Raw genomic sequence first — 26,751 nt, forward strand, 5'->3', positions numbered from 1 at the left:
TTAAATTTACTTGAAGGAGGGGGTCAGCCACTCCTAAATGGCCCCATTCCTCCAAGCAGAAGGTGGGTCTTGTCATCTGCCTGCATCTTGGAGTGTTGGCTGTGGGTACCTCCTCACCTCGTCTGACAATTGTCACTAAGGACTAAAAACACCTAAACACAATCCTAACCTTTTAGGTCTATATTCTCTCGGATGGTTATCAGAATTCTCTAGGAGGAGAAGTGGAGGTTATATGAAGAAAAATTATCTAACAAAATACAGGGAAAACCCGTTGCCAGATAACTGAAGTCCTCAAAACCTGCCTGGTTCCAGAAAGCTCCCAAGAACTTAGCTGAAAGTCAAAATGAGAAACAGATTCTATTTCCACAGCCATTTTTAAAGGTGTCCTTATAATAGTGTTGGAAATGAGACCTCTCTCAACCAAACATTAACCTTTTCCTCATTCAGTCACTGGTAACATACCAAGATATCAACAATTAGGAGGTAGAAAGCAAAGTATTAAGGGTATTTTTTGTCCAGAGATCAGCCAAATCGAAAAACCTACACTACCCAGTTTTAGCAAGGGTGTGGAGGAAGAGCAGAATAACTTGATCACGTACGGAGGGCTATTTGATATTGGAAACAATCATTTTTGGGCCAGCAAATTCGGTTTCTTTGAGTTTCCCATAGAAATTGCACAAGAGGGACCAGTGTGTGGTCAAGGACGGCAGCTCTAACCGTTAATAGTGAAAAGGTGGGGAGAAACGTCCGATGAGAGGAAGCTGCTTGAATACACGATGGACTGCCACCCAATGGGAGTGCGCAGCTATGACAGATACGAATGCCACGTGGGAAAGAAAGGGTCAGCCAAGGGTCTTAACAAAGGAAAAAATGGACAGGTAAATCTGTGGAAATATACCCCAAACTGTTTGCAGTGTCCTTTCCAGTGAGGGTCCTCCCAATGGAGAATTTGAAATAATGCTTGGATTTTAATTATCTGGTTTGAAAATAATCACTTAATTCTGGGGCGCCTGGGTGGTGCAGTCGGTTAAGCATCTGCCTTCAGCTCAGGTCATGATCGCGGGGTCCTGGGATCGAGCCCTGCGTCGGGCTCCCTGCTCAGTGGGGAGCCTGCTTCTCCCTCTGCCTCTCCCCCTGCTCATGCTCTCTCTCTCTCTCTAATAAATAAATAAAATCTTAAAAAAAAAAAAAGATCATGTAATTCTTCTGAAATCAGGTAGTATTAAAAAAAAAAAAAAGGCATTGGGAGCCTGGGTGGCTCAGTCGGTTAGGCGACTGCCTTCGGCTCAGGTCATGATCCCAGGGTCCTGGGATCAAGTCCCACATCGGGCTCCCTGCTCTGCGGGGAGCCTGCTTCTCCCTCTCCCCCTCCCCCTGCTGGTGTTCCCTCTCTCGCTGTGTCTCTCTCTGTCAAATAAATAAAATCTTTAAAAAAAAAAAAAAAAGGCATTTCAGCTCTCTACCTAGTTTTCACAGAGCCTAAAAGATAAATGACAAGGACATTTGAGCAGCAGGCCTGAGCACCATGCTGTCATGTTGGGGAATGTGTCTGAGGTGGACTTTAGAATCTACTAGCGCTTCTAAGCATTAATCCCAAGGACTTTGGATGGACTCTCCCGACACTTGGGAGGAGAAAGCAACTCCCTTCTTCAGAGGGACGTGAAGATTACAGTTACAACAGTCAGATCTGGTCTCTCACTCCCCGAAGCTTGCTGATGGTGGTGGCCCTGGCCTTTCCTAATGGGCCGGCCATTCTAATCCCATCCATCCCTTCAAAGGACAGGGTTCCACTGTCATCCACCCTCCTTTCTGCTCCAGTGAGACTTCACCTAAGAAGACGAACTTAGAAGGTGAAAGGTGGGCATCCTGAGTTCCACTGCCCTTATTCCACTTTGGGGGTGAATGGTCAGCCAGGCGGAACCCGGACACCCGGAAGGTGTCCGGCGGCTCACCTGCGAGGCTGCTATCACCGGACTCCCACGGCTCACCGTGATCCCGACCCAATGGTGGGACAGGAGGGATGCAACTCTAGTCTCCACTACAGCAGACCCACTGAGGCTTATTCTGTCTTGGCCACATGTCCTTCTGTAGATTTAGATCGATGACTGTGCTTCCATGGAATGAACTGAAATTGTGATGCTGGACAGGAAGGGTGGGCTTGATTAAGGATTCCCTATTCCCACCTCAACAATTTAGTCCACTGGCCTCTCTGTTGTGAGAGGCTGATGAAGCTATCCAGGCCATCAACATTACCTAGTTCCTCTGTCCATTAAGACAATGATAACTCCTGATGAGGCTATGGTTGAATTTTTCAAAAGCGAAACAGCAGTGTCTCTGGGCTCCTGCCAACAGTCAGCTGATAGGCTGGCTACCATTTTTATTCTCCTTGCTGGGAACTGCTCTGCTGCTGCTCCTTTCCCAAACCACGACCCTCCTGTCATCAGGGGCTGTTCGTCCACTGCCAGAAAGGCATCTGGAGACCTGACACTCAGCGTTCCTTTCCTGAGACCTTGAGGAACAGTGGACTCTGATTAGGATTCTCTGCACCAGCTGGTGACAGTGGGAGGAAAGGGGGCTATGAAGCCATGTAAAGCTCCGACACAGAAAACTCCATTTCTTTCTCCCCTAAACTTGACATGGGGGGATGTCTGAGCTGGAATGGCAAGATTTACACACAAAATTAGTCATTGTAATTATGAAAAGGGTTGGTGGTTTGGGACGTTTTTTCAGAGCCCACATGTCGCTTCAAGTAGATTGGTTGTGTCAGGACCAAAGAATGTGGTGTGCCACACGAATGTGGTGCTTTCGTGCCCACCCTGGCTGCTCGCACTTGGGTGGGAGGGTGAAAATGAATCTTTAAGGACAACGGAGTGAAATCTGAACTAAAGTCCTGGTACTTTGATGGAAGACCCATTTGAGACTGAAATTAGTTCAAGGGCCATTCTTTTGTGAGATCATCCTTAAAAAGAAAGACCATGTCCTGAACTGATCTCAACCTGCGTTAATATATCACCAAAAATGAAATTTCTCTAAGAAAGCTGTCTCAGAATCAAGGCTCACCTATACATTAAGGTATTTCTAACAAGCGTTCAAAACCAGGATCTTCCCTAAAAGGATGGTGAGAGTTCTTACTTTTGACAGACTCCAAATTTATCTCCGATTTGGATTAAAACAAAATTATTTTGGGGGTGGGGAGGTGTGAGCAAAAGATGTGTAACACGCTCCTTAGAAGCTACTGAAACAGCATATATTCCCCGTCAACTTGCTTCTCATGTTCCCTAACTCAATAGAACAGTATCAGTGACAACATGAGGACTACGTTTCTACTCTAAACGAACAAGGAAATTACAGATCATACACATCTGGGAAAGTCATTAAGAAGAGCATCTGCTTTCTGTGTTACGCAGAAGAATGTGGTTTTAAGAAAAAAATAAATTATAATCTCTGTTTCACTGAATAAGACGATTGGTGCGCTGGAGTCAAAAGCAACTAACTCCCTTGAGTTTGTGGGCACCTGGCCAACTCCGTTACTGGGAACGGCCCCTCTCCTGAGGCCCCGGGTCCAGGGCAGGTAAATGGAGGCACTCAGGCAGATGGCTGGGTCCTGCCGGTTCAGAGAGAGATGGCAATGTTAAGTTGCTTTCAGGCACCGAGGAAACATGAGTATTTCTCCTTTGGCTCTTGAGATTCCATCTAGCCTTATGTGGTTCTTGGCACTTGATCTGCAAGTGAGCGCTGTTTTTTAACGTCATGATATCCAACCTGTTGTAGTGGCAAGAATAATATGCTTGATGCCAAAGTGCTGGAGCTCAGTCCTGATTCCCCTCCATCAGCGGTGAGAACTTATTTAGCCAAGTCCCTTACAGATCTCGGAGCTGAGGCTTTCTCACCTGTGCGAATGGGGTAAATCACCCTTCCTCTCTTTTGTAATTTGGCTACCATATGAAAATCTGTAACAAAGTACTTTCTAGACCGAGAACTGATATGTAAAGGGAAGGCATTCATGGTTTTAGGGCTTTGGTGGTAAGACATGAGAAGATGGCTAGCAGAGGCTTCATTCTGATCCTCTCCCCACTTCTGCAAGAATCCAACGGCTTCAGCAAATTATGCTTAGCCAGGTCTTCACTGCTTTCCTCCCCATCTTTTTCACGTACCCACTGCAGTTTTCTAGATTCACAGACACAGAACCTGAACTCAGGTTCATCACTGAGCGTCTGCTGAGTACCTGCTATGAATTTGGTATCACTCTGCAGAGCAAAAGAGATGGGAAAAGAGGAGGCTATTGCCCAAGAAAAGCTTACAAAGGACAGAGGCCTGAGGAGAAGGGGGCAGAGAATGCAGCCTGGAAATAGGATGCGGTGTGGGTCGTGGGTACTTAGGGACCGTTTGCAGCAAATGAGCCTCACGCTACCCCAAATACTCTCAGAAATCAAAAACTATGAAGAAATGGCGAACAGAACAAAGTGGGGGAGAGAGCACCAGACAGAAAGGGAGATTCGGGCTCCATCTTCAGGTTCCACCTTCTTGAGCCAACGTCCCCTTCTCTCTGGGCTGTGGTTCCCACACTGGCCACGGAAGGCCCTTCCCAGCTCTCCCATGCTGATCCCCCGACTCCCCGGACAGAGCAGGCTGCAAGCACGGGGACAACGCTGTCCTCATCCAAGCCTCACAGTCTCTGAGAGCTGGGTCACCACATGTCAAACCTGGTGAACAGACCACACGCAGACACACGTCCGCCTGGTGGCAGGAGGGCCGGGAATTACCTGGTGTGGCTGTTGGAGGACAGGCTCTCCCAGGGCTGCACGCTGCAGCCGGCCACGGCAAAGGCACCCCCGCAGCTGCCGTCCAGCTTCATGAGCAGGGCCTTGGCCGCGTTCTCAGCTGTCTTCCGGCAGTCGTGAGCGCGCTTGAGCATCTGAGTGATGTTTTCATCCCCTGAGTGGTCTCCTACGTTGCAAAGAGGCCAAAGGATTAATCAACACAGTTCTACAGGAGACAAGCCTGGGAGCATGGTCAGATCATCGGTTCTTCATTACTCAGGGCAGAGGTGGCCCGGTGGGGAGAGAAACTAGCAGTGGATGGCCAACGAAGAGACCCATGTGCAGGGCTGGGCGCCGTCACTTAGAGACTATATGGAGCAAGGCATGTCTCTGCTCTGGGCTCTACTGACCCTATCGATGAAGGGCTGGCAGGGCGATCTCTGAGGTCTGTCTCCAGCTCTAACATGCTATGATTTTCTAATTATCCAGGCTCCTGACTTCCCCCACTAAGTTGCAATCTACCACTTGGCCATTCTTTCCTGCGGTGGCACTTTCTCATGAACGAGGACCAAACTGTGCCCTGCACACATCCAGAGCTTTGCTTAGAGCTTTGGGTAGGCAAGAGAAACACACCGAATAGTTAAAATGAGAACTTGAGATCGGCAGTGTCTTTTCTGTAGCAGTGCTATCCCTGACTTTCCTGTCTCGCTGGGACACTGTCAGTGGTGAGCCCCGATCCTCCAGAAATCAGGTACCTGGGCTGGAGCGAGACCTCAGGAGTGGCTGGCACCCACACAAAGCCAGACGGCGACTTCCCGGTCAAAAATGTTCACGTTCTTGTTGTGTTTTAAAAACCATAGTGGCCCGGGTGCCTGGGTGGCTCAGTCGTTAAGCGTCTGCCTTCAGCTCAGGTCATGATCCCAGGGTCCTGGGATCGAGCCCCACATTGGGCTCCCTGCTCGGCAGGAAGCCTGCTTCTCGCTCTCCCACTCCCCCTGCTTGTGTTCCTGCTCTCGCTCTCTCTCTCTCTGTCAAATAAATAAAATCTTTAAAAATAAAAAATAAAAAATAAAAAAATAAAATAAAAACCATAGTGGCCCAACAAGTCACCAGCTTGCTACCTCTTCAGCCTACATCCCTAGTCTTCCAGATGCTTTCAAATGGAACCATGTGCCGAAGCCTAAGACACCAAAATGGTAAATGCAGAACCGGCTGACGTGAATAGGTGTGGGGGTCATACACTCCGGGTCCTCCCATCCTCCGAGCCCACTGCTGAGGCCCTAAGACACTCCTCCAGCTTCCCACAGCACAGTTTGAAAACCACTGGTTTAAGTCATCTAGAACGAGTGTAACGAATGCCTGCGCCATCAACAAGAAACAGAAAAAACCACTGGGGCTGGTACTGGGGGTAACGTCATCAACCAGTACTTGCTCACCAGAATGGCAGGTCCACTGCTGCCGTCAGCGGAATGGAAGGGAGATTTAACAGGGAGCTGCTCCAGGTAAGCCAACTCACAGCTTTACGGAGAGTGGGGAAGAAGTGTGGGGGCCTCCGTCCTGCAGGCTGAGCTTCCCTGGGCCCCCTGCGGCCATGTCTCTGACAGCTTTCATGTCTGCCTTTCTTCCTTCCTTTCTCCCTCCCTCCCTTTCTTCCATCAGTCCGTCCTTCCTTCCACAAACGAGGTATCTTACATCTGTCTCACCAACTGACAGCTCTTCGAATTCTGTGAAGCAGGCATGGTAATACTGACTGGCTCATTCTATAAATATATCATGAGCTACCCAGGATTATGTTAATGCAAAGCATTTCATTATTGATTTTAAGTATTTTAAATGCAGATTTATATAAGCCCTTCCAGCTCCTACCAAGTAACTGCGCCAAGTAGAGACAAGCCTAATGAAAGGTGCCTTTCCAGGGCAGGAAGGTTTAAAGACATTGTCTGATGATACAAACTGGAAATAAGAGGATTGATTTTCTTCCCCCTTTAATTGATCATTTTCCTTAATACATATATATAAAAAAAAAAAAAAAACTTGACAGCAGACCAAGATCATTTTAGGATCTGTTTAATATGAGGTATAAAGTTTTATGGTTTAGTGGAAAGACCCTGAAAAATGAGGTTTCTAATGGAAATGCTGGCAGAGTTTCTACTTCTGGGGCGGGATGTTAATTCTATTTAAAAGAGAGAGAGAGAGAGAGAGTTCACCCACACAAATGGAGGCCTGCTCCCTTGTCTCATAACTTAGATATGAAGCAGGAAATTAATGCCCAGGATACTTCCTTTCCTTCAGATTTGCTTCAGATTCCTGTCCAGGTCAAAACTGAAGGAGGAAACACCTGTGAGTGGTCAGTGCCCAAGCTCGACCACAGGGGAGGGGGAGGGGCAGGAGCTGGTGAGAAGAGCGGGGTGGGGGTGGGGCTGCAGTCCGCAGGGGCCCTGATGCAGACATTCTTGGAAAGGTGCCTCCTGGAAGGGCGGCCCCCGTGGAGGCTCCCAGCCCTGGCCGAGAAGCCCATCCCCGGCAGATGGCCTGGTTCCCGTGGCCGGGGACTCCTGGTTTGTCCACCTGCCCAGGTTCGGCTCTGGAGTTAAACAGTTTTCTGTGTACCTGTCGGTGCTTCTCCAAAGAAGCCACTGTGCTAAAGCGGAGGCTGAGGGAGCATCCAGGCCACGGCACTGAGCTATGGCAACCTCTCTCCCTTGATCTCTCTTCCCTCCTAAGCACTATTTCTCCTGTGTCCTCCTCACGCTACTGTTTAAGGCCCAGAGCACAAGCACAGGCCAAGTTTTAGCAAATACTGCTAACCAGGATGACACAATTGTGTCTTTTTCAATTATATACTCTTCCAGTTACTCAAAATTGAGGGGTCGTTGTAGGGGGCGGTGCAGATCTGAGGTACAGAGTGAGCCGACAGGACACACGCCCCCGGGGCGGGGGAGGCGAGTGGGTCAGCGGACCGCTCTGTTCCCCCACAGGGCTCGGCTCTGCGCTCCGGGGAGAGCCCTCTGCAGCGGACAGCAGGGTGAGAAACCACTTCCTCTGTGTTCACAAGGCACCTGGAGACCAGAGAGGGGGAGCCCATGCCTCAAAACCGCCCAAAAGAACAAACCTGAGGCCAGGCAGCCAAAAGCAGCAGCGAGTCTCTGCAAAGGCCACGTGGGCAGCAAAGGGACCCTTAACAATCAGCATCCCAGAGAGGCTGTGGGAAAGTCGGTCCCTTTCATCACAAACTGTGGGCCTCCTGCTCCATCTGGTCCTACTGTTGGCCTGGGAGGGTATGTTTCCTAAGAGGGCTTGTTTGTTTTAACTTGTCCGTAATTCTGTTTCCACTCCAGTTCTTGCTGCATTCAACATAAACAATTTACTCATTCAGTCATGAGGAAGAAACGAAAAACACACTTGACAAGCGAATTTCGTGTCGTCGGGAGGTGTTCCAATGCCAACAGCGAAATGGGGGCACCACGGAGCAAGGGAGGCAGGGGACGGGAGAAGGCAGCGGGAGGGAGGGAGGGACTCGGGCCACACTCACCAGGGGAGGAGCCCACGCCGGCCGCCCGGAACTGTCCCAGGATGAGGCTCTGCTCGCTCTCGGCCAGTGCCAGGAGGAGTTCGTAGGCTTCTATGCACTGCTCACTGGGACAGAAGCACAGCGTACCCTCAGTTCTGGCAGAGGACGGTGGGCCTCCTCAGGGCGGCACTGCGCCCCCGGGGAAGCAGCTCCAACCTTCGCTGTCCATGCAAGTGAGGAAAGACCCGCAAATATTCCTGCATAAAGCCAAGGGCTTGGGGCTCTGCTATGTTGCCCACCCTCCCCCCTTTCTACTTAACTTAAACTTTTACTTTAAACTAGAATCTAGGGGCGCCTGGGTGGCTCAGTCAGTTAAGCATTCACCTCTTGATTTGGGCTCAGGGTGGTGAGATAGAGCCCCGTGTAGAGCCTGCTTGGGATTCTCTCTCTCCCTGTCCTTCTGCCACCCCCCACCCCCACTCGTACCCAAGTGCGCGCTCTTGATCTCTCAAAACAAATACATACTTGAACTAGGATGTAGAAAAATACAAGGGAAGCAATGAAAGTGGGAGAGTTCAATTTAATGCCTCTTTAACAATCGGCTAAAAAGGAAAGGTAATATGCGTATGGTACCCAGCCTCCACGATGGCCCCCACTGATCCCATATGCTGGTATCTGCACCCTTGTGTTAGCTCCTTCTGCACTGTACCAGAGTTGGTCTATGTGACTAAGAGGATATGGGATGTCACTTCTAAGACGAGGTTATTTAAAAGCATCGTGACTTCCATCTTGGTCACTCCCTCTCTCTCTCCCTTCACTTTTTCTCTTGGATCATCCTCTCTAGAGAAGGCCAGCTGCCACGTCTTAAAGACTCTCGAGCAGCCCCATGGAGAGACCCATGTGGTGAGGAACTAAGGCTTCCAGCCAACAGTGAGTGAAGGACTGAGGACTCCACCAAACAGCTGTGTGAATGAGCCTCCCTAGAAGCACATCAGCCAGCTCTGGTTAAGGTTTCAGATGACACAGCCCTGGCTGACCGCTTGAGCAGGACCGCCTAAGAGACTCCAAGCTGGAACGCAACCCAGAGAAGTCACTCCCAGCTTCCTGACCCTAGAAACTGTGCCACAAGAAATAGTTACACAATAATTGGTAGAAAGAAAGAAAGAAGGCCCCAGAAAGAGGACTATTTTGACCCAGACCTGTAGTGGCCCCTAGCCACATGTGGCTATTTAAAGTAAAAAGAATTTAAGTAAAATGAAAAATTCAGTTCCTCTGTTGCGATAGCCATATATTGTATGTTTAAGAGCCACATGTGGCTAGCAGTTACCACACTGGACAGCGCAGACAGGTAACAGGCCCATCATCACAGAAGGTTCTACCAGATGCTTGTAAGGTTGCCCTTTGAAACACTTACGAAATCTCTGACAAATGTGAATTTCTAAGAGGAAGAAATCAGTCTCTCTTCTTCATGCCTGTCATCACTGGACACACCAGGTATAGGATCTAGGAGGGACCCCTTCCCCACCGCCACGTGGGACCCACAGGGACCCACGTCGGCACAGGAAGTGGAATGTGTGCGTAATGCCTGAGTAGTCCAGGACAAGATGCCTGCAGTGCAGAAATTTCCCTGCCAAGCAAATAACCTATTAGCTTCTCTCAGCTAAGCAGGGGAAATGTTGCTTTACTCAACATTTAGTCAACAGACCATCTGTTTGTCTATTGTCTCACTTTCATCTTCTTTCACTAAGAGGTAAGAGAAAAGGATAAACCCCATCACTAGCCCCGGGTGTTGGCCGCTCCTCTTTTCATGGGTAGTCTATCTTTCAGGTTAGAGATCCTGCGACATTGTTTCATCCACACAGATCAAAGGCAGACTGCAGAACAGCCTGTTTCAAGAGTTATCACACATGGATTATCTGCTTGCTTTGGTGTGTCTGTAAACTAGCATGATTGTGCTCTAGCTTTGGTCTCATGTGTTTTGTTCTTTTTTAAAAGATTTTATTTATTTTGACAGAGAGAGAGACAGCAAGAGAGGGAACACATGCAGGGGGAGCAGCAGGGAGAGGGAGAAGCAGGCTTCCCGCTGAGCAGGGAGCCTGATGTGGGGCCAGATCCCAGGACCCTGGGATCATGACCTGAGCCGAAGGCAGACGCTTAATGACTGAGCCACCCAGGCGTCCCTCATGTGTTTTGTTTTTTTTAAGTAGGCTCCACGCCCAGCATAGATAGAGCCCAACATGGGGCTTGAACTCACGACCCTGAGATCAAGACCTGAGCTGAAGTCAAGAGTCGGATGCTTAACCGATTGAGCCACCCAGGCGCCCCTGGTCTCATAGGTTTTGGGGTTTGATTTTGTTTTGTGAAGAAACAAAGTTTCTTAAAGTTTCTTAAAGTTTCTTAAAACATATTGATCTTTTCGGAGGATGCTAAGAATAAGGTACAGTCACTACTCTGGGATCTTGGCAAATATGCCTAAGGGGTGCCACTAATAAAAGAAACTTCTGAAAACAATAATGCATAGCTTTGTAGCTATGAAACAAATAGTAACTTAAAAACAGATAAATTCCAAAGCTGATGAGGCTGAAAAGAAGTGGAACATTCATATACCACTTGCTCATCGATGAATGAACTACAGTCATTTAAACTGGCTTGTTTTTATGGGGAAAAACTGGGAGCGTGCCTGAAGAGCCACAAAAATATTCATATCCTTTGACCTATTAATTCCTGCTTTGGAGATTTTATTCCAAGGAAAATATTCAAAAGAATGAAGGTATTATCTGTATTACATTATTCACCATAAAATTATTTTATTAGGATATTAAAGTATTTTAATATCCTAAGTCTGCAAAAGTCTAAATGTCTTTTAGAGAACTGAGTAAACAAAACAACAAAATATAAACTTGATCCAGGGGATACAGCCATTCAAAATGCAGGCAGACCCTGAAGCAACATTACAAAACCACCATAAAGGGCGCCTGGGTGGCTCAGTCGTTAAGCGTCTGCCTTGGGCTCAGGTCATGATCCCAGGGTCCTGGGATGAGCCCCGCATCGGGCTCCCTGCTCCGCGGGAGGCCTGCTTCTCCCTCTCCCACTCCCCCTGCTTGTGTTCCTGCTCTCGCTCTCTCTCTCTCTGTCAAATAAATAAATAAAATCTTTAAAAAAAAAAAAAACAACAAAACCACCATAAACTGAAGAAACAGAATGTCCTAGATTTCTAACAATGTAAAATATATAGGACAATGAAAAAAGACTGGAAAGAGCAAATGGATATATAAGTATGAAAATAAATGTTTTGAGTGATACTACTTGAAGAAAATAATATTTAAGTTGAACATGCTGGCAGAAACATCTCAATTTTCTAATACCATACTCATTACTCCTTTTCTTAATTGCCACAAGGTGCTAATGGATTTTCAGTATGTATCACATTGGTATTTGCTGGTCCAACCCCCTCCGTATGTGCTCTAAAAGCCTGGTTTCTACTTTGAGGCAGGTTACTGTGCATGCATTTCTAAGTTAACCCCGCCCCCCAACCTTGCACATGTGCACTCAGGGCCTGCACTTCCTACCTGTACTGCAGGGCCAGCCGCAGGGCCGTGGCATTGGACTCATACTTTCCCACCAGCATGCTCATCCTCTCAGCGTTGCTTTTGCATTCTTCCAGCGTTATGGTCAGGAGGTCATTTTGGGATTTGAGGTGCTCGATGCGGCTACAAAGGAAGAAAAATCTCTCTTCACGACTTCACATTAGGATTACAGTTCATTTGCCGATAGCTGAGCCATCTAATCTAGATCCAGGCCAGACACGCGTGTTAGGATGTGAGCTCGTCAGCGGTTTTAGCAAACGTAACTGACATGAATAATAAAGGAAGCAACCCTAAGTATGAGAATCACTAAATTCTGTGTGAACTGGAAATACACACAGGCCCCCTGGTTACTTCCCACCCAGCCGGCAACACACCATGTGCCGGGTGCCGCGTGAGGTGCTGAGGATCCACCAGGGAAAGGAGCCAGCCACGTGACCTCAGGCCCTCAGGAGAGGTAGGACAGGTGCACTTCAATAAGCCACACTCCACGGGGACAAACAAGAAGCAGTGCCACAGTAATAGCTACTATTTGTTAAACCCCTGCTCAATAACCCTCCGTGGCCCTTTGAATTAAGTATGATTATCCCCATTCTCAGAAGAGTAAGTAGAGGCACGGAAGGGTTAAGTGCCTTCAGGCAGTTTGACCTCAGATCCTGTGCTCTGAACCACTCACTACAGAGCAGAAGCAACAGATGAATCCGGGAGTAAGAAACTGTCCCTAAGGGCCTCTGAATGGGCGGTGGACAGGAACTGTGGATTGTGTCCCAAACCCCTTCCAGGCTGGACAGTCCCACGACTGCTGGCTGCGGGCAGGGACCTCACACTTTATAGGACTTGGGACTCTAAATTCAGGTCAAATGAGTTTGTGGCAAAGTCAGAAAAGCATAAGCCTTCAGCTTCTCTGTTTTCTGCCCTGGGACAGAGGCCCTGGATGCAGTGATTCAATTCCCATGCACACACGCATTTAGAGTACTCTGACCACCAAGTCTTAAAGACACAGGGGGTTTCACACATACACAATGCAAGGGACTCTTAAAATGGTAAGGGGCCTGCACGCCATTTGCCTTGAGGATCAATCTTAGGACCACGTATTTTAGAGCAGAATGTAGAGACACTCACCAACATGGGAGATGTCTGGTGAGCGTGTAATTAAAACCACTGTGAGGTTTTGGCAACTCCAAGCTTGATTCAATGTAAGGTGTTACAAGAACATACTTTTCTGTTCTTGTTGACATTAAGACTTCTTGAAACAGTCACCACTCTCTTCAACACTCAACTTGCTCCAGTTCGGTCCCCACTAAGTAGATGAAACTCTTTTTTTTTTTTTTTTAAAGATTTTATTTATTTATTTGAGACAGAAAGAATGAGAGACAGAGAGCACGAGAGGGAGGAGGGTCAGAGGGAGAAGCAGACTCCCTGCCGAGCAGGGAGCCCGATGCGGGACTCAATCCCGGGACTCCAGGATCATGACCTGAGCCGAAGGCAGTCGCTTAACCAACTGAGCCACCCAGGTGCCCAGATGAAACTCTTTAGTCCGCTCACAGACCTCCTCGTGACCGATCCCATCTTAGAGGCCTTCTCAGGCAACACCCCACTAACAGGCTACTCCTTCCTTCTGAAAATGTTCTGTCTCACTTGGGGCATGATAGATCTCTACTGGTTTTCTTCCTGCCTTGAAGGTCATTTCTTCTGTCTCCTTTGCTGGCTCCTCATTCTCTATGAAATCTGTGGGGGTTGGCGTTGCCTCGGGACTCATGGCTGTCCCCCTCTATCAGTACTCCCCCTGCTCCCCGGTGTGATTTTATCCAGTCCCATGACTTTAACGGGCATTTACGTTCCTCTGGCTCTCAAATTTCTTTAGCCCAGACCTCTCTTCTGAGTGCCTGTCTCATATCTCCAGCTGTTTCCTGATATTTCCAATGTGGATGTCACACCAGAACCTCAAATTTAACATTACCAAATGAGACTCTGGGTTTTCCCCCAAACCTTGTCCTTCGCTATCTTCTCCATCTCAGTAAATGCTACCACCATCCACCCAGCAATACATGGGAGACACGTGAGAATCTTCTTTGAGACCCTCCCTTCCTCTTACATCCAGATCTAATCCAACTGCGGTTTCCACTGATTCTACCACCAAACACACTGACCCCCACCTCCTCACATCACCTCCACCTTGGCCACATGGGCCACTACACTCATTGCTGTTTCTACTCTTGCCCTCCTTCCATTCTTCACACCTGAGTCAGCTCTCAGAATTTAAACCAGATCTGCTCTTCTGCTACATAAACCAACCAAACAAACAAAAAAACCAAACCCTTTAACGACTTCCAATGACACTTAGAATAAAGAGCAAATTTGGTCCACGGCCTCAAACTTCATACCCACCACGCCCTGCCAACTCCACCACCTTACTGCGTGTGACTACTTCTTTTCATTCACTCCATTTCAGTTCCACTGGCCTTGGGGACAGTTCCCACTTCATGTCAACCTCCTTTTCCGCCTTAAGGTTGTCAATTGCTCCGTAAGACTCTCAGTTTGTCATATGGCTGCTTCCTTTTCCCCTTAAAATCGCAACTTAAAGCCACCTCTTCAGAGATGCCTTCCCTGGCTACCTATCTAAAATCAAGGTCTCCTGGGGGCACCTGGGTGGTTCTGTCGGCTGAGCATCTGACTCTTGATCTGTGAGTTCGAGCTCCGCGTTGGGCTCCATGTTGGACGTGGAGCCCTACTTAATAATCACCCCCCCCACCCCTATGCTACCACAGTGCCCTGTTTACTGGGAGTTTTCTTATGATCTCCTTTGTTTGCTTCTTGTATAGCTCCCCAAACAGAACAGAATCTCCATGAGAGACAGGGACCTTGTCTGTCTTACTTTCCTTTGCATGACAAATAGCTGAGCACAGAGTACGTACTTAAAACAGATTTGTTAAGCCAGGAAACATTTCTGAGGAGGTATGACCCCCCACCCCACACACAATCAAAAAGCTAAGGGTTCTCATTTTTGGGGGTGTAACAAGGCCTCCAACTTTGAGGTAGGTAGTTTAATAACAGCGTCTAAGGTTATTCCCACATTCTAGTTGTAGCTATGGCCATAGGGAAAACACTGGAGGGGAAGTCCAAGGGCAGGGGTAGAATTCCAGCTGGACTATTTAACAGCTCTGGACTCCAAGCAAGTTGCTCAACATCGAAGCCTTTGTTTTCTCATTTGCAAAATGGGACTGTTCTGCCCTCCCAAGTTGAAGATTAAGTGGTCGTGAGAACCCTTTGTAAACTGTGAAACACCATAATAACGTGAGCTACAAGGACCAAATGCTTCCCCTTTCTTTGGCGTCTCCTAGGTGCGCAGAACGGAGGAGAAAGGAACCTCCCCCAAGTTCAACCACAAAGCAGGCTTGTTAAGTCCCAGAATCTGTGGAGAGGAGATCCTCACTCACAGAGGGCCCCTGAAGGCATCTGACTTCATTAAATTGCAAAGGGCATATCTGATTCAATTCTTAAGCACCCCCCAGCCTGGTACGGAGAGGACTGCTTCTTTACTGCTACAAGGTAATCATCGGGATTGTCACTCTCAAGTATTTTGGATTTAATAAGGAAACCATTTAATTTCCAGATTTGAAATGACCTAGATTGCTGCGTTTCCTTAGTCCTCAAGCACTATATTAAACAGCTTCAAATCAGGGAGGACTAATATGGTAATGCAATTTATTCAGGTTTGCCAGACACCAGGGGAACGGCATTCGGCAACCGTGGAGGGGGACCGGCATCCACATTTCTTCCTGGTGAGTTCACGAGCCTTTCAAATTCTTACTGTGCTCTCCCACTGAAGGCTGGTGGGTCAAGGTAGCCATGCCACACTTGGATAGGATTCAGTAGTGCGCTCTGCCCCTGCAGGACCCATTCTGAGTCAGTGGTTTACCAGGACTTGGCCCTGGTCCTTCTTTGCTTTTTCAGCAACTCCCATCACCGGGATGACCTACAAGCCAGGCTTTGCTAAGAGGCATTAGTGCAAACTCTAACTACCTCTGTTATGAGATTTGGGAAGAATCCATAAAACTGGAAAAATTTTCTAAGTAGGACAGTTAGAACTACTTAGAAAGTGATTCTAAGTAGGACTAAGTGGGATAGAACGTAGGGACGGAGGGTTGTGTACTTTTGCAAAGAACATAAGTAAAAATTAGGCAACCCTCTGGAGGAGCAGGGAGGGCTAGACCAGCATGCCTGGTCAATCCCAGAATGCCTCGATCAGACTGCCTTTGCTGGTTCCTGATAGCTCCAGGCGCCCCTAGGATGCTGACTCAACATTCCAGAGCTGCTCTCTGTGGTTCCTGGCAGCACAGGCCTGCATGCTTGGTAGCCGTCTTGTCTTTCTGACCTACTTGTCATTCAATACGAACAGCTCCCAGGACTTGCTACAAAATTTGCAAGGCCCGGTGCAAAATGAAAAGGTGGAGCCCTGCTTCATAAATTAAGAATTTATTTTTATTTTTTCAAGATTCTATTCATTTATTTGACACAGAGAGAGCATACAAGCAGGGGTAGCTGCAGAGGGAGAGGGAGAAGCAGGGTCCCTGCTGAGCAGGGAGTCCGACTCAGGGCTCGATCCCAGGACCCCAGGATCAGGACCCGAGCTGAAGGCAGATGCTTAGTCAACGGAGCCCCCCAGGCGCCCCAAGAAATTAAAACGGTGACAGCAGAGCAGTAAAGCTAAGTGTGAGATCCTTCCAAACATGAGGCTTGTGCACTTGAACACATAGGTCACACAACGCCCATGAAGCCAGCCCCGACTTCGGTAAGCACTCTTCTGCTGAAGAAGAAGGTGGGAAGTCCCCGCCCACCAGGCTGACAGCATCTCCCTATGTCCCAGCTCCTAAGCCAACTTGAACTGATCTTTGAAAGGGAAAGGAGGGCAGCTCCCCACCCCCACAACACCGCAGTTCAAATACACAGGATTTCTCCTTACCTATTCAACCGTTCTGTTTCCACCTCAAACTCTCTAATTTTGCTTTCCGAGATGGCAGATCCGTGTGAGTAGAGTGTTTGGAAGATCTCCTGGATGTTGGAGCAGTCCTGAAGAGAGTGGGCCAGGTGTTCCGCCACACTGCTGGATACCTGCACAGGTAAGCACGAATCCCGCTCTAGACAGTGGTCGCTTTAGGGACCGGTCCTCAGACAGGACTTTGCATGCGGAAGAATCTACAGCCAATATTCCTCGACAGTCAGGCACCAGAAGATGGTGACCCTGATTTTTCTCAGTCTGTATAATAGGATTCTATGATCAAAAGCTAACTACTGTGAAAACAGTACATGAACAGGATCAAAACACAGCTATATCCTCCAGGCATGTGTCGCTGGGCAGCAGACCTGGGGGAGCATGCCTCTTTAGAATTCCTCAATTTCTGGATATTGAACAGAGTCTGGACTCTTCCCCTTCCTGAGCCCCCTGTGCCCCCGTCCCCCAGGCCCTCGTCTCTGGTTGCTGCAGCCAAAGAGAGCAGCCGGCTCCTTTATTTTCACAGTTTGGCTTTGGCACCGAATCTGGATGCAGGCAATTTTTCTCAGCACATAATTCTAAATTAGGGCTTTAAAAGTACTGTTCAAGCTTTCCCCACCCCTGGGGATCAAATAGCTGGCTCTCTCAGCCTCATCGTCAATCCTAAAAAAATAATCCTTAGGGACCTAAAACGACTCCCTTTTCACCATCCATCAGCTCTTACAGCCCCAAGGGGTTTGTAGGCTCCCCAGATGAAAACCCTGGTACTAAGCGAGAAGGTTCCGGTCTCTCCCAGCATTGGGCTACGCTTCAAAGGCAGCATTCATCCTCACTGGAGAGCACGTTCCCTTTTAAGAGGCATGTGAGAAAGGTAAAATTCTTTCAGAGCTCCCTGACCCGCTCAGTCTCGGGGGTAGCAGGGTGATACAGAGCAGGTACTTTAAGACTTTGATCTCCATCACCAGTAACTAGACCTAAATCATTTCTTTCTGACAGTTTGCAGGTAGAGAAAGAGAGAAACTCCCTTATAGCTGAAGAAGTAATTCTCCGATGAGGAAACCACTGTACCCTTTAATCTGATCCTCTGGAAGGAAATGGGGTATGACTTGTTTTATAATTAACTTGTTTACAGGAGGTGAACTTGGGAAGTTCTGTCACCTACGATCTGCCATCTGTGTAGCCCTACTGGGCACTCTCTTGCCTTGCATCTCACGAACACTCACCCCGATGCTACTGATTTCTGATCCCAGGACTGGCCGATCCGATGACGAAGACTCGGACCTGGTCTTCGATAGCTTCACCCTCTCAGCAATCTAGAAAAACAAAAAATTATCGAAAAATGACATATCACTGTCCAGATAAACCGTCGAAGACTGTGCTTATCCAGGGCTACTGTTTAGTCATGGCGACTAAACCGATTCGTCAATTTCCTAAAAATAACTCACTCATCCAATTTTTCCACCATCTGCTTCACCCAGGGTTTTCCAACCTCAGCACTCGTGACATCTTGGGTTGGATGTTCTTTGTTGTAGAGGGCTATTCTGTGCCCTGTGGGATTGTTTGCAGCACCCCTGGCTTCTAGCCACAAGATGCCACTAGCACTCTAGCGGTGACCATCAGGACTGTCTCCAGACTTTGCCCAAGATCCCTTGGGGGAGGACAGAATCACTTCCAGTGGAGAAACAATGGTTTGACCCCACTTATTCAACTTGATGGTTGAGAACCCGCCCCCCTGCAGAGACCGGCAGCCCACCAGGGAAGAGCGTGTGTGTCATTGTTACAGTCCCTCTGGGGCAGACTCAGCATATGTGCAGGGGTGGGGCCGTTCCTCTAACTGCCTTGGCCTGTCCAGCAGAATCTATTTTTCTGCAGCCAGGGCTGCTGGTCCTATGAGAAGGGCGATCACTGGTCCCTTACTCAGGGTCCCCTCCTGGGCTGAATCTCAGTCCCCCAGAGCAACTATCCATCCACCCCTTACTATGGTAGAACCTGACAAAACATCTCACTTTCCACAACGACTGGTCAGCTGTGACCTGCTCCCGCTGGCTGATTAAGGAGAGTTGGCATCCAGGTCACAGCCAAGACAGACAAAACTACCAGCGGGCTCTCTCTCCCTGCAGCCCCAGCGTAGGAGGCCTGTGAGAGACCCGAGGGAAGCTCCTCGGCGCCCTGAGAGCTCATCCCAGGCCTGCACAGTGGCCAAGCTTGGTAGAGGCTGGTGCGGATTCCAGATAAAAGAGCAGGCTTCCCGCCCGTCCCCGGGCGCTCACCTTGGCAATGGGAACGTCATTGCTGCTGCTGCTTGTGCTCAGCTCCCCGGTGCTGGGGTTAACTGGGCGGTTGGCAGAAGTGAGGCGGCCAGGGCTGGAGGGCCCCGTGGCCTGCACGCTCTGTAGTCGCGTTTGAAGCTCTCGAACCTGAAATAATAATGCAAACTTTAGACACAGTTGGTGGCTTCCCTGGCCAAGGAGCAAAGTAGCCAGATGGCTGGGTTTTCATTTCCATGAAGAGATTAGCTTCACTGAAAACCTAACTAAAGCTAACTTGGTTGAGTCCACATAAAAGTTTGTTGTATTCTTAACTAGACCTGCCACTGGCTGGCCATCATCTGTTTTTCACAGGTATGATCTAAAAATGTTTTCTAAGGCTTTGAAGGCTTCCAGCAGAGGGGGAAGGACCATCTTTAAGGAATGTTTGTTCATTCTGCCTCATGGGCCTGAACGTCTTGGGTACTGCAGATGGAGAACCTGGGATGAAATCGCCACTCGCCTGGAACTCAAAGCTCAGAGGAAGAGAGAACAAATCATTTCAATGCAAGCGCACATTAATGCTGTAAATATCCACCTAAGGTGCTGTAGGAAGCTGAAAAGGGGAAGAATGTACCTCCATCTCAAGTCGACAGGGAAGGAGGGGATGGTGCTTGAACAGAGTCTTGGAAGCGACCAGATCGCAATGGACAAGATGAGGAGGGGCCGGCTCTGATGGGGGTGCTGAGCAAGCTGGGGGTGGGGGAACAGCTTGCACGAGGGCACAGGCATCAGGGTGACACTGTACTGGCAGAACTGCATGGTGTGGAAGAGCCGAAGGCACTAGCAAGGAGGAGAGGCCAAGGGCAAGACACAGACGCACCTGCAGCTTCCCCCAAGAGACTTGAAGATGGGATTATCCATGGGACAGCGGGAAGGAATATCTACAGAGTCTTTCTGCATAAAAGAGAAACCCGGGGTCCTCTGAATTACATTTAGAACACACATTTACCTGCACAGAACTTAAATGTGCAGACTCTCTTCTCTATGGTTATGGCTCAGTGATTTCCAAAGTGAGAAGTGTTCCAAGGAAGTGAAAATAATTGAGAGAAATTGGTCTGATGACCTGGATCACAGTTTTGTCATCAGGTACAATGTCTACCTTGAAGGGCAAACTGACTATAGCACCCATGGGTCCCTACAAATGGGCACCAGGTCCTGCTGGGAAGAATTAGCACCGGGACATCTAAGTCAGGGCTTTCTAAACTTGTCAGTGCACCAGAATGTCCAGGAGGCTTGCTAAAGAGCCTAGGGTCCCATCCCCAGGGATTCTGATTTGGTAGGTGGAATGTGCATATCTGATAGGCTCCCAGGATCTGCAGATGCTCCCAGTTGAGGGCTCACACCCCGAGTCCTAAGGGACTCCTGGGGCCACAGAGCACTTTAGTCCCAGAGACGGGAGGAATGCAACCACATCCTTGACACCAAACCCTTCTCCAAAAGCAACTGGAAAGCTTTTCATATTAAATATCTTTGATGTCTCCATCCTGCTAAATTGGGAACCAAAAGTAATTGAAATTTCAATAATTCATCAACATATTAGAAGCCAAAATAGGAAAATTCCCTCAGAGCGAATTGCATTCAATGGTGTAACAGCTAAAAAGTGCCTCACGCTCTGCTGCAGCTTCCAGTAACAGGGGGTTGATGGAAACACGGGTCGTCCTCATAGCACACCAGAAACAGGGCAGACCTCAAAATAGTTTAAAGACTAGAAAAACACATGCTTGTTAAAGCCAAAGGGTATTGCTGGTGAGAGCTGACAGGGCTTATTCTGGACTGGTCCCCAACAAACCAAGAAGAGGTATAGTGCGGATGCCTTGTTAGGGCTGCATGGCAAAGAGAGGGCCTGCTTTCCCATCAAGCTGCTTCCTGGCACCCGGGAAACCTCCCTGACGGAGACCAGGGATTTCCACTGCTACTGCTATCAAAGTCTGATGAGGTCCTGAATAACTGACAATGTTAACACCATTCCAAAATCTAAAGAGTATCCGAATCATTCACAGAATAATCCGTGGTCGGTTCCTACAATGCCAAGTGGCCTACTCACCTTACATTAAAATATATAAATAAATTGTCTTGGGCAATTTACTAAAAGTGCATTAAAATTACCCATGTTATTGAAAAAAAGTTTCTTCTTCTAATCACTCAAGTAAAACATGTCCACTGTGGAAAATTTAGATGGCACTGAAAAATAAAAACAGAGAAGGTACCTAATATTCTTTCTTCCTATCTCTCCATGGCTTGTTTGTGCACAGGCATGCATGCTTAAAATGATTTCTAAATCTAAATATCCAGGGGCGCCTGGGTGGCTCAGATGGTTAAGCGTCTGCCTTCGGCTCAGGTCATGATCCCAGGGTCCTGGGATCGAGTCCCGCATCGGGCTCTCTGCTCCTTGGGAGCCTGCTTCTCCCTCTGCCTCTCTCTCTCTGTCTCTCATGAATAAATAAAAAAAAAAAAAAATCTTTAAAAAATAAAAAATAAATAAATATCCATTTTCGTTTAAAAAGCGTTAGACCTGGAGAATGCCTTTGAAAACTACAGAATGATAAACAGGTTTATTTTTGGTGTACGCTTTATCATTTAATGGTAATTGTTAGGCAGTGAAAAAAATCCAGCTGAAGGGAGTGGAGTGAGCTTGTCATGAAGATAGACAGCCAGCTGGATTAAATAGCCTTCTCTCTTTTCCTGATTTGGAGGTGGGAGGGGTCTTAATTAATTTAAATGAATAAATGCACAGAAATGAAGGCTACAGCCAATTTGCTGATTCAGCTTAGGTGAAGCCTGGGAGAGGGGAGAGACACAGCTGTGATTGTCTTCATTCCTATTCTTACCCACTCTAGCAGGTTGCATCATGCCCTTCACCGCCCTCCTCCCCCAAAAGACAGCTTCAAGTTCTAAACCCACAGTACCGGGGCGCCTGGGTGGCTCAGTCGTTAAGCATCTGCCTTCAGCTCAGGTCACGATCCCAGGGACCTGGGATCGAGCCCCACATCGGGCTCCCTGCTCCACGGGAAGCCTACTTCTCTCTCTCTCTCCCCCTCTGCTTCTGTTCCCGCTCTGTTTCTCTCACTGTCAAATAAACAAATAAAATCTTTAAAAAAAAAAAAACCCCCACAGTACCTGTGAATGTGACCTCATTTTGGAATATGGTCTTTGTAGATATGATTAAATTAAGACTCTCAGGATGAGATCATCCTGGATTTAGGGTGGGTCCTAAATCTAATGACTTGTATCCTTGTAAGAAAAAGGAGAGGGAAATTTAAGACACAGAGGTATATGAGGCACCTGGCTGGCTCAGTTGGTGGAGCATGTGACTCTTGATCTTGGGGTTGCGAGTTTGAGCTCCACATTGAGCGTAGAGATTACTTAAGGGGGGGAAAAAAAGAAAGAGGCACAGAGAAAAAGGCCAAGTAAAAATGGAGGCTGAGATTGGCCTCAAGTCAAAGAACTGCGGGACCTACCAGAAGCTGGAAAGTCAAGAAAGGATTCTCCTCCAGAGCCCTTGGAGGAAGCGCAGCCCTGCCAACACCTTGACTGCGTGGACTCCAGAACTGTGAGAGAATAAATTTCTGTTGTTTTAAGCCACTGAGTTTGGGATAATTAAATAATATACCTGCATTCACTGAAAATATTAAAGAATTTGTGGCTCGGAGTCAGGGGGTAGCCAGGAATCACAGCTACCCAAAACAAGGAATCAATACTTATTGGAAGGTCATTCATCACCCTTTCCAGGCTTTCTCAATTGGAGTTCGGCAACAAAACACAGAACGTGATTTGAGTGGCCATTTTCTGATTTCTCTTGAAGTGAGCACATAGCCAGTCCTCATCTAGATGCCCCGAAAAGAAGTCAACCTGCTGCAGGAGTGCCTGGGTGGCTCAGTCGGTTAAGTGTCCAACTCTCGATTTCGGCTGTTATGATCGCTGGTGGTGAGACTGAGCCCCATGTCGGGCTTCACACTGAGCCTGGAGCCTACTTATGATTCTATCCCTCTTCCTCTGCCGCTCCCCACCCCCACTCATGCGCACATGCTCTCTCTCTCAGAAAAAAAAAAAAAGGAGTCAATCTCTTGCATATATTGGAAACATGATAGAGTATGAAGGTAAAATTCTTGTTTTATAGGGGCTTGGAGTTGAGCCAAACACTGCAATGTGAATGCACTCTGAAAAGGGCTATCAACAGGAGCATCCAAGTCTAAAAGACACATTTCCTCTGCCTTGCCACAGTGGGAAACACTGGGATTCAATCTTGGAGGTCATGTAGTTGTTCATCAAGCAAATAAAAAGGAAAAGGCAAACAGAGGCAGGGTGGAGCAGGCTGGGGAGGACTCTGAAAGGTTCAAGTAAGGAAATGACGTTAAAATGCCAGAACTCTGCATTTCTCATTTATAACTTAATGACTCTCAAAGGGAGTAAAGGGTCTTATAAAAAAGAAAATCATTTGAGGGGAGCCTGGGTGGCTCAGTTGGTTAAGTGTCTGCCTTGGGCTCAAGTCATGATCCCAGGGTCCTGTGATCGAGCCCCTCATCGGACTCCCTGCTCAGAGGGGAGCCTGCTTCTCCCCTGCCTGCTGCTCCCCCTGCTTGTGCTTGCGTGCTCTCTCTCACTCGCGCTCCCTATGTAAAAAAAAAAAAAAAAAAAAAAAAAAAAAATCTTAAAAAAATCATTTGATTAGAAAAGAGAATGAACTGAAATGAGCAAGAAAAGGGGGGTGAGTCGAGAGAGATGATGAGGCTCCAACACAGCGAAATGGGAACAAAAATGGTAAAATACATCCTAGAGCAGCGTCGCCCAACGACTTCCGGGAACAGCGATGCTGTTCTACAGCTGCTCTGGCCTCACGTGGCTACTGAGAATTTGCAGTGTGCCTACTAGACCCAAAGAACTGAATTTTTAATTGTATTCTATTTTTGTCCATTTGAATTCAAATATAAATAGATGTGTGTAGCCAGTAGCTACTGTAATGGCCAGTGTGCAGATCTGGAACTATTCAAGGAAGTTCAAACAAACAAACACACACACACAAACAACCCAAACTGGTAGCCGGGGTGATTCAGCGAATCAGGGCACTACTCGGCACAATGGGGAAAACGTAAGAAGGAGCAGACTTTCCAGAGAGAAATAAAGATGCTAGCTTTGGACATGCTGAATTTGAGAAAACCATGGAGTATGTGAGTAAGGATATTCAGTCAGCAGTTAGAAATATAACCTAAGGGAAGGAGATCAGAACTGGGTATACCGTTTAAGAATTTTGTGTGTGGATAAGGCTGCCCAGGGAAGAGGCAAGGCACTAGGTGCAGGGGCAGGGGCGGGGGGGGGCGGGGGGGGCGGGGAGGAGAGCCCACACATAGCCAGGTGAACTGAAGGATCAACGGAGGACAGATGAGACCGTGATTTTGCTCCAGGAGAGAAGGGAAAAAGGTGAGGATAGGCAGTAAGAAAGGTGAGTTTGCAGATGGGAGAGAGAGGATGGGTAACAGAACGGCCCCCATCTGATGGTTTGTTTCTCTAAGAGGAAAGAGCTGAGGTCCTTTGCTAGGAGCGAGGGAGGGAATAGCAGATGTCAGAAACGAGGAAGGAAGCTGAATGAGGACCAAAGAAGAAGAAAAAAAAAAAAAGCTTACACAGCAGCACTGAGAACTCAGCTGAGCTCTTTCATTCAAGACAGTAGACTGAGTAAATGCATTGTTCTCTTCAAACTCTGGAGACCTCATGAAAATAATAGTAAAGAATAAAAACCGGATTAAAACTGTAACAGTGAAAAGCACATGCTTAGGGCATTAGCAGAAAGATTTGGGCACATTCCGTAAATGCAAAGTGGAGGGAAGAGTATTGATGGAAGGAACAGAATGGAAAAGCCAAATTCTATCAAATACACAAGGGGAGGCGGCCTGTCTACCCTGGAGAAGGTTGGCAGGGCTTAGACTCAGCTTTGGCAGGTATATGAAGGACAAGAATGAGGAGGAGGCTGAAAACAGGAGGAATAAGGGTCTGGATACAGAACAAATGACAATTTCCAGCACATGACAGCCTCAGCTAAAGTAAACAGGCACTCCTCCTGCTAAGGATGCATAGAAATGTTGCATAAAAGAGGAACAATGAGAAAGAAATTCACTGCCAAGGTTAAAGGAAAGGCAGTGAAATCTCCAGGTGCCAGAAATGAGGTGGGAAAGAAAGCTACAGAGGTTAGGAGGGAGGCGGTGCCGCAGCAGCCCTAGGAACGAAGAGCAGGGTGCAGCGTGTGGGGCCAGGAGGGCCAGAGAGGGCCCCTGAGAGGCCATCTGTGCTCAGATCCTCCTCCGTAAGCCTGGAAACTTCCCGCCCCGCCCTTCTGTGACCCTCACACTAGCTGGCAGGAAGCCAGAAAGAAGCCCTAGAACTGTGCCCAGGGGTCAACCATAAGAAGCCAAAATCCCAGACCCAGGACACAGGGTGCTGAGTCCAAATCTATAGCATCTGTGTACTACAGGGCCCCCACTTAGAAATGAAGAGTTAAAACTGGTCTGGATTTCGCCAGCCGGTCACTGCCTCAGAGACTTAATTTGTAAATCACCCAGTATCATGGGGGGACAGGAGACCTAACGCTCCCGTGACTGGAAGCTGCTGGACATGGGGGGACAGTTGCGCAACGGGGTCGATCACCCAGGAGAGGCAGCAATCTACAGGAGGAGAGGAAGCCACCCGAGAAGAAACGAAAATAAAGCAAACAGCAAACTATATCATAATCAGTGTAGGGCCCTCTGCAAGATAAAAAGATTAATTTCTTTTTTAAGTCTTTTATTTATTTAAGTAATCGCTACACCCAAAGTGGGGCTTAAACTCACGGCCCCAAGATCAAGAGTCGCAGGCTCTTCCAACTAAGCCAGCCAGGCGCCCCTAAAAGGAGTACTTTCTATAAAAAGTAAGGAATTAGGAAACAAAAACAGGCAGATATCATCAAACAAGAATAGGTAGACGAGAAAAACAAGCCAGTAGAAAATGTAGCCGATGACATAAAATCAATGTATTGGTTAAACTCTCAACTGGTTAAAACTGAAAACAGAATGAGTGACTTGGAACAGAGCACAGAAATTAATTCAGAACACAGCACAGGGAGCTAAAGAGATACAAAATATGCATATGTCACTGAAACCACAAGTGACCCACCAAGGCCCCAACATACTTTTAAAGGAGTTCCAGAGGAAGAGAACACAGGAAAGGACGGAGAAACAGTATCTGAAAAGAAAATAGAGGTGTCTTCCAGAAGTGGAGGTGGACCTGAGTCCTAACACTGAAGCGTCACCCTGGGTTCTAACCAGGTGCGGCAGTGTGGAGAGACGCCTGCAAGTTCTTTGATGTTCCCTCCATCAAGGGATGGAGTCCGAGTCCCCTCCCCTTGCCCGCGCCTGGCCTGAGGGACGGCGTCTAATGAACAGAATATAGCAGAAGCAGTACTACAGAGCTTCTGAGGCTAGGTTAGAAAAGGAGGATCCGCTTTGCCCGCTCCCTCTAGGGATGCTGGCTCTTATAAGCCGGCCACTCCACTGTGAGGAAGCCCGGGCCACCTGGAGAGGATGCTTGCAGATGTATCTGACCAAGAGTCCCTGCTATGGCCCCAGAC

The 26,751-nt window shown here is 48.0% G+C and overlaps 1 protein-coding gene across 2 annotated transcripts in view; it reads right to left on the reverse strand.

Annotated features, from left to right (window-relative positions):
* Positions 1 to 26,751, reverse strand: part of MCC (MCC regulator of WNT signaling pathway) — a 398,823-nt gene that overhangs the window by 32,746 nt on the left and 339,326 nt on the right. For both annotated transcript variants that reach the window (XM_044917088.1, XM_021701419.2), the window contains 6 exons: positions 19,119 to 19,265; positions 18,072 to 18,161; positions 16,819 to 16,967; positions 11,841 to 11,981; positions 8,293 to 8,396; positions 4,764 to 4,947 (listed from right to left, as the gene is read on the reverse strand). In XM_044917088.1, the coding sequence (XP_044773023.1) occupies positions 4,764 to 4,947; positions 8,293 to 8,396; positions 11,841 to 11,981; positions 16,819 to 16,967; positions 18,072 to 18,161; positions 19,119 to 19,265 (815 nt within the window). The remainder of the gene's footprint in view (positions 1 to 4,763; positions 4,948 to 8,292; positions 8,397 to 11,840; positions 11,982 to 16,818; positions 16,968 to 18,071; positions 18,162 to 19,118; positions 19,266 to 26,751) is intronic.

This window comes from Neomonachus schauinslandi, chromosome 7 (assembly GCF_002201575.2).
Source record: "Neomonachus schauinslandi chromosome 7, ASM220157v2, whole genome shotgun sequence".
Lineage (NCBI taxonomy): Eukaryota > Metazoa > Chordata > Mammalia > Carnivora > Phocidae > Neomonachus > Neomonachus schauinslandi.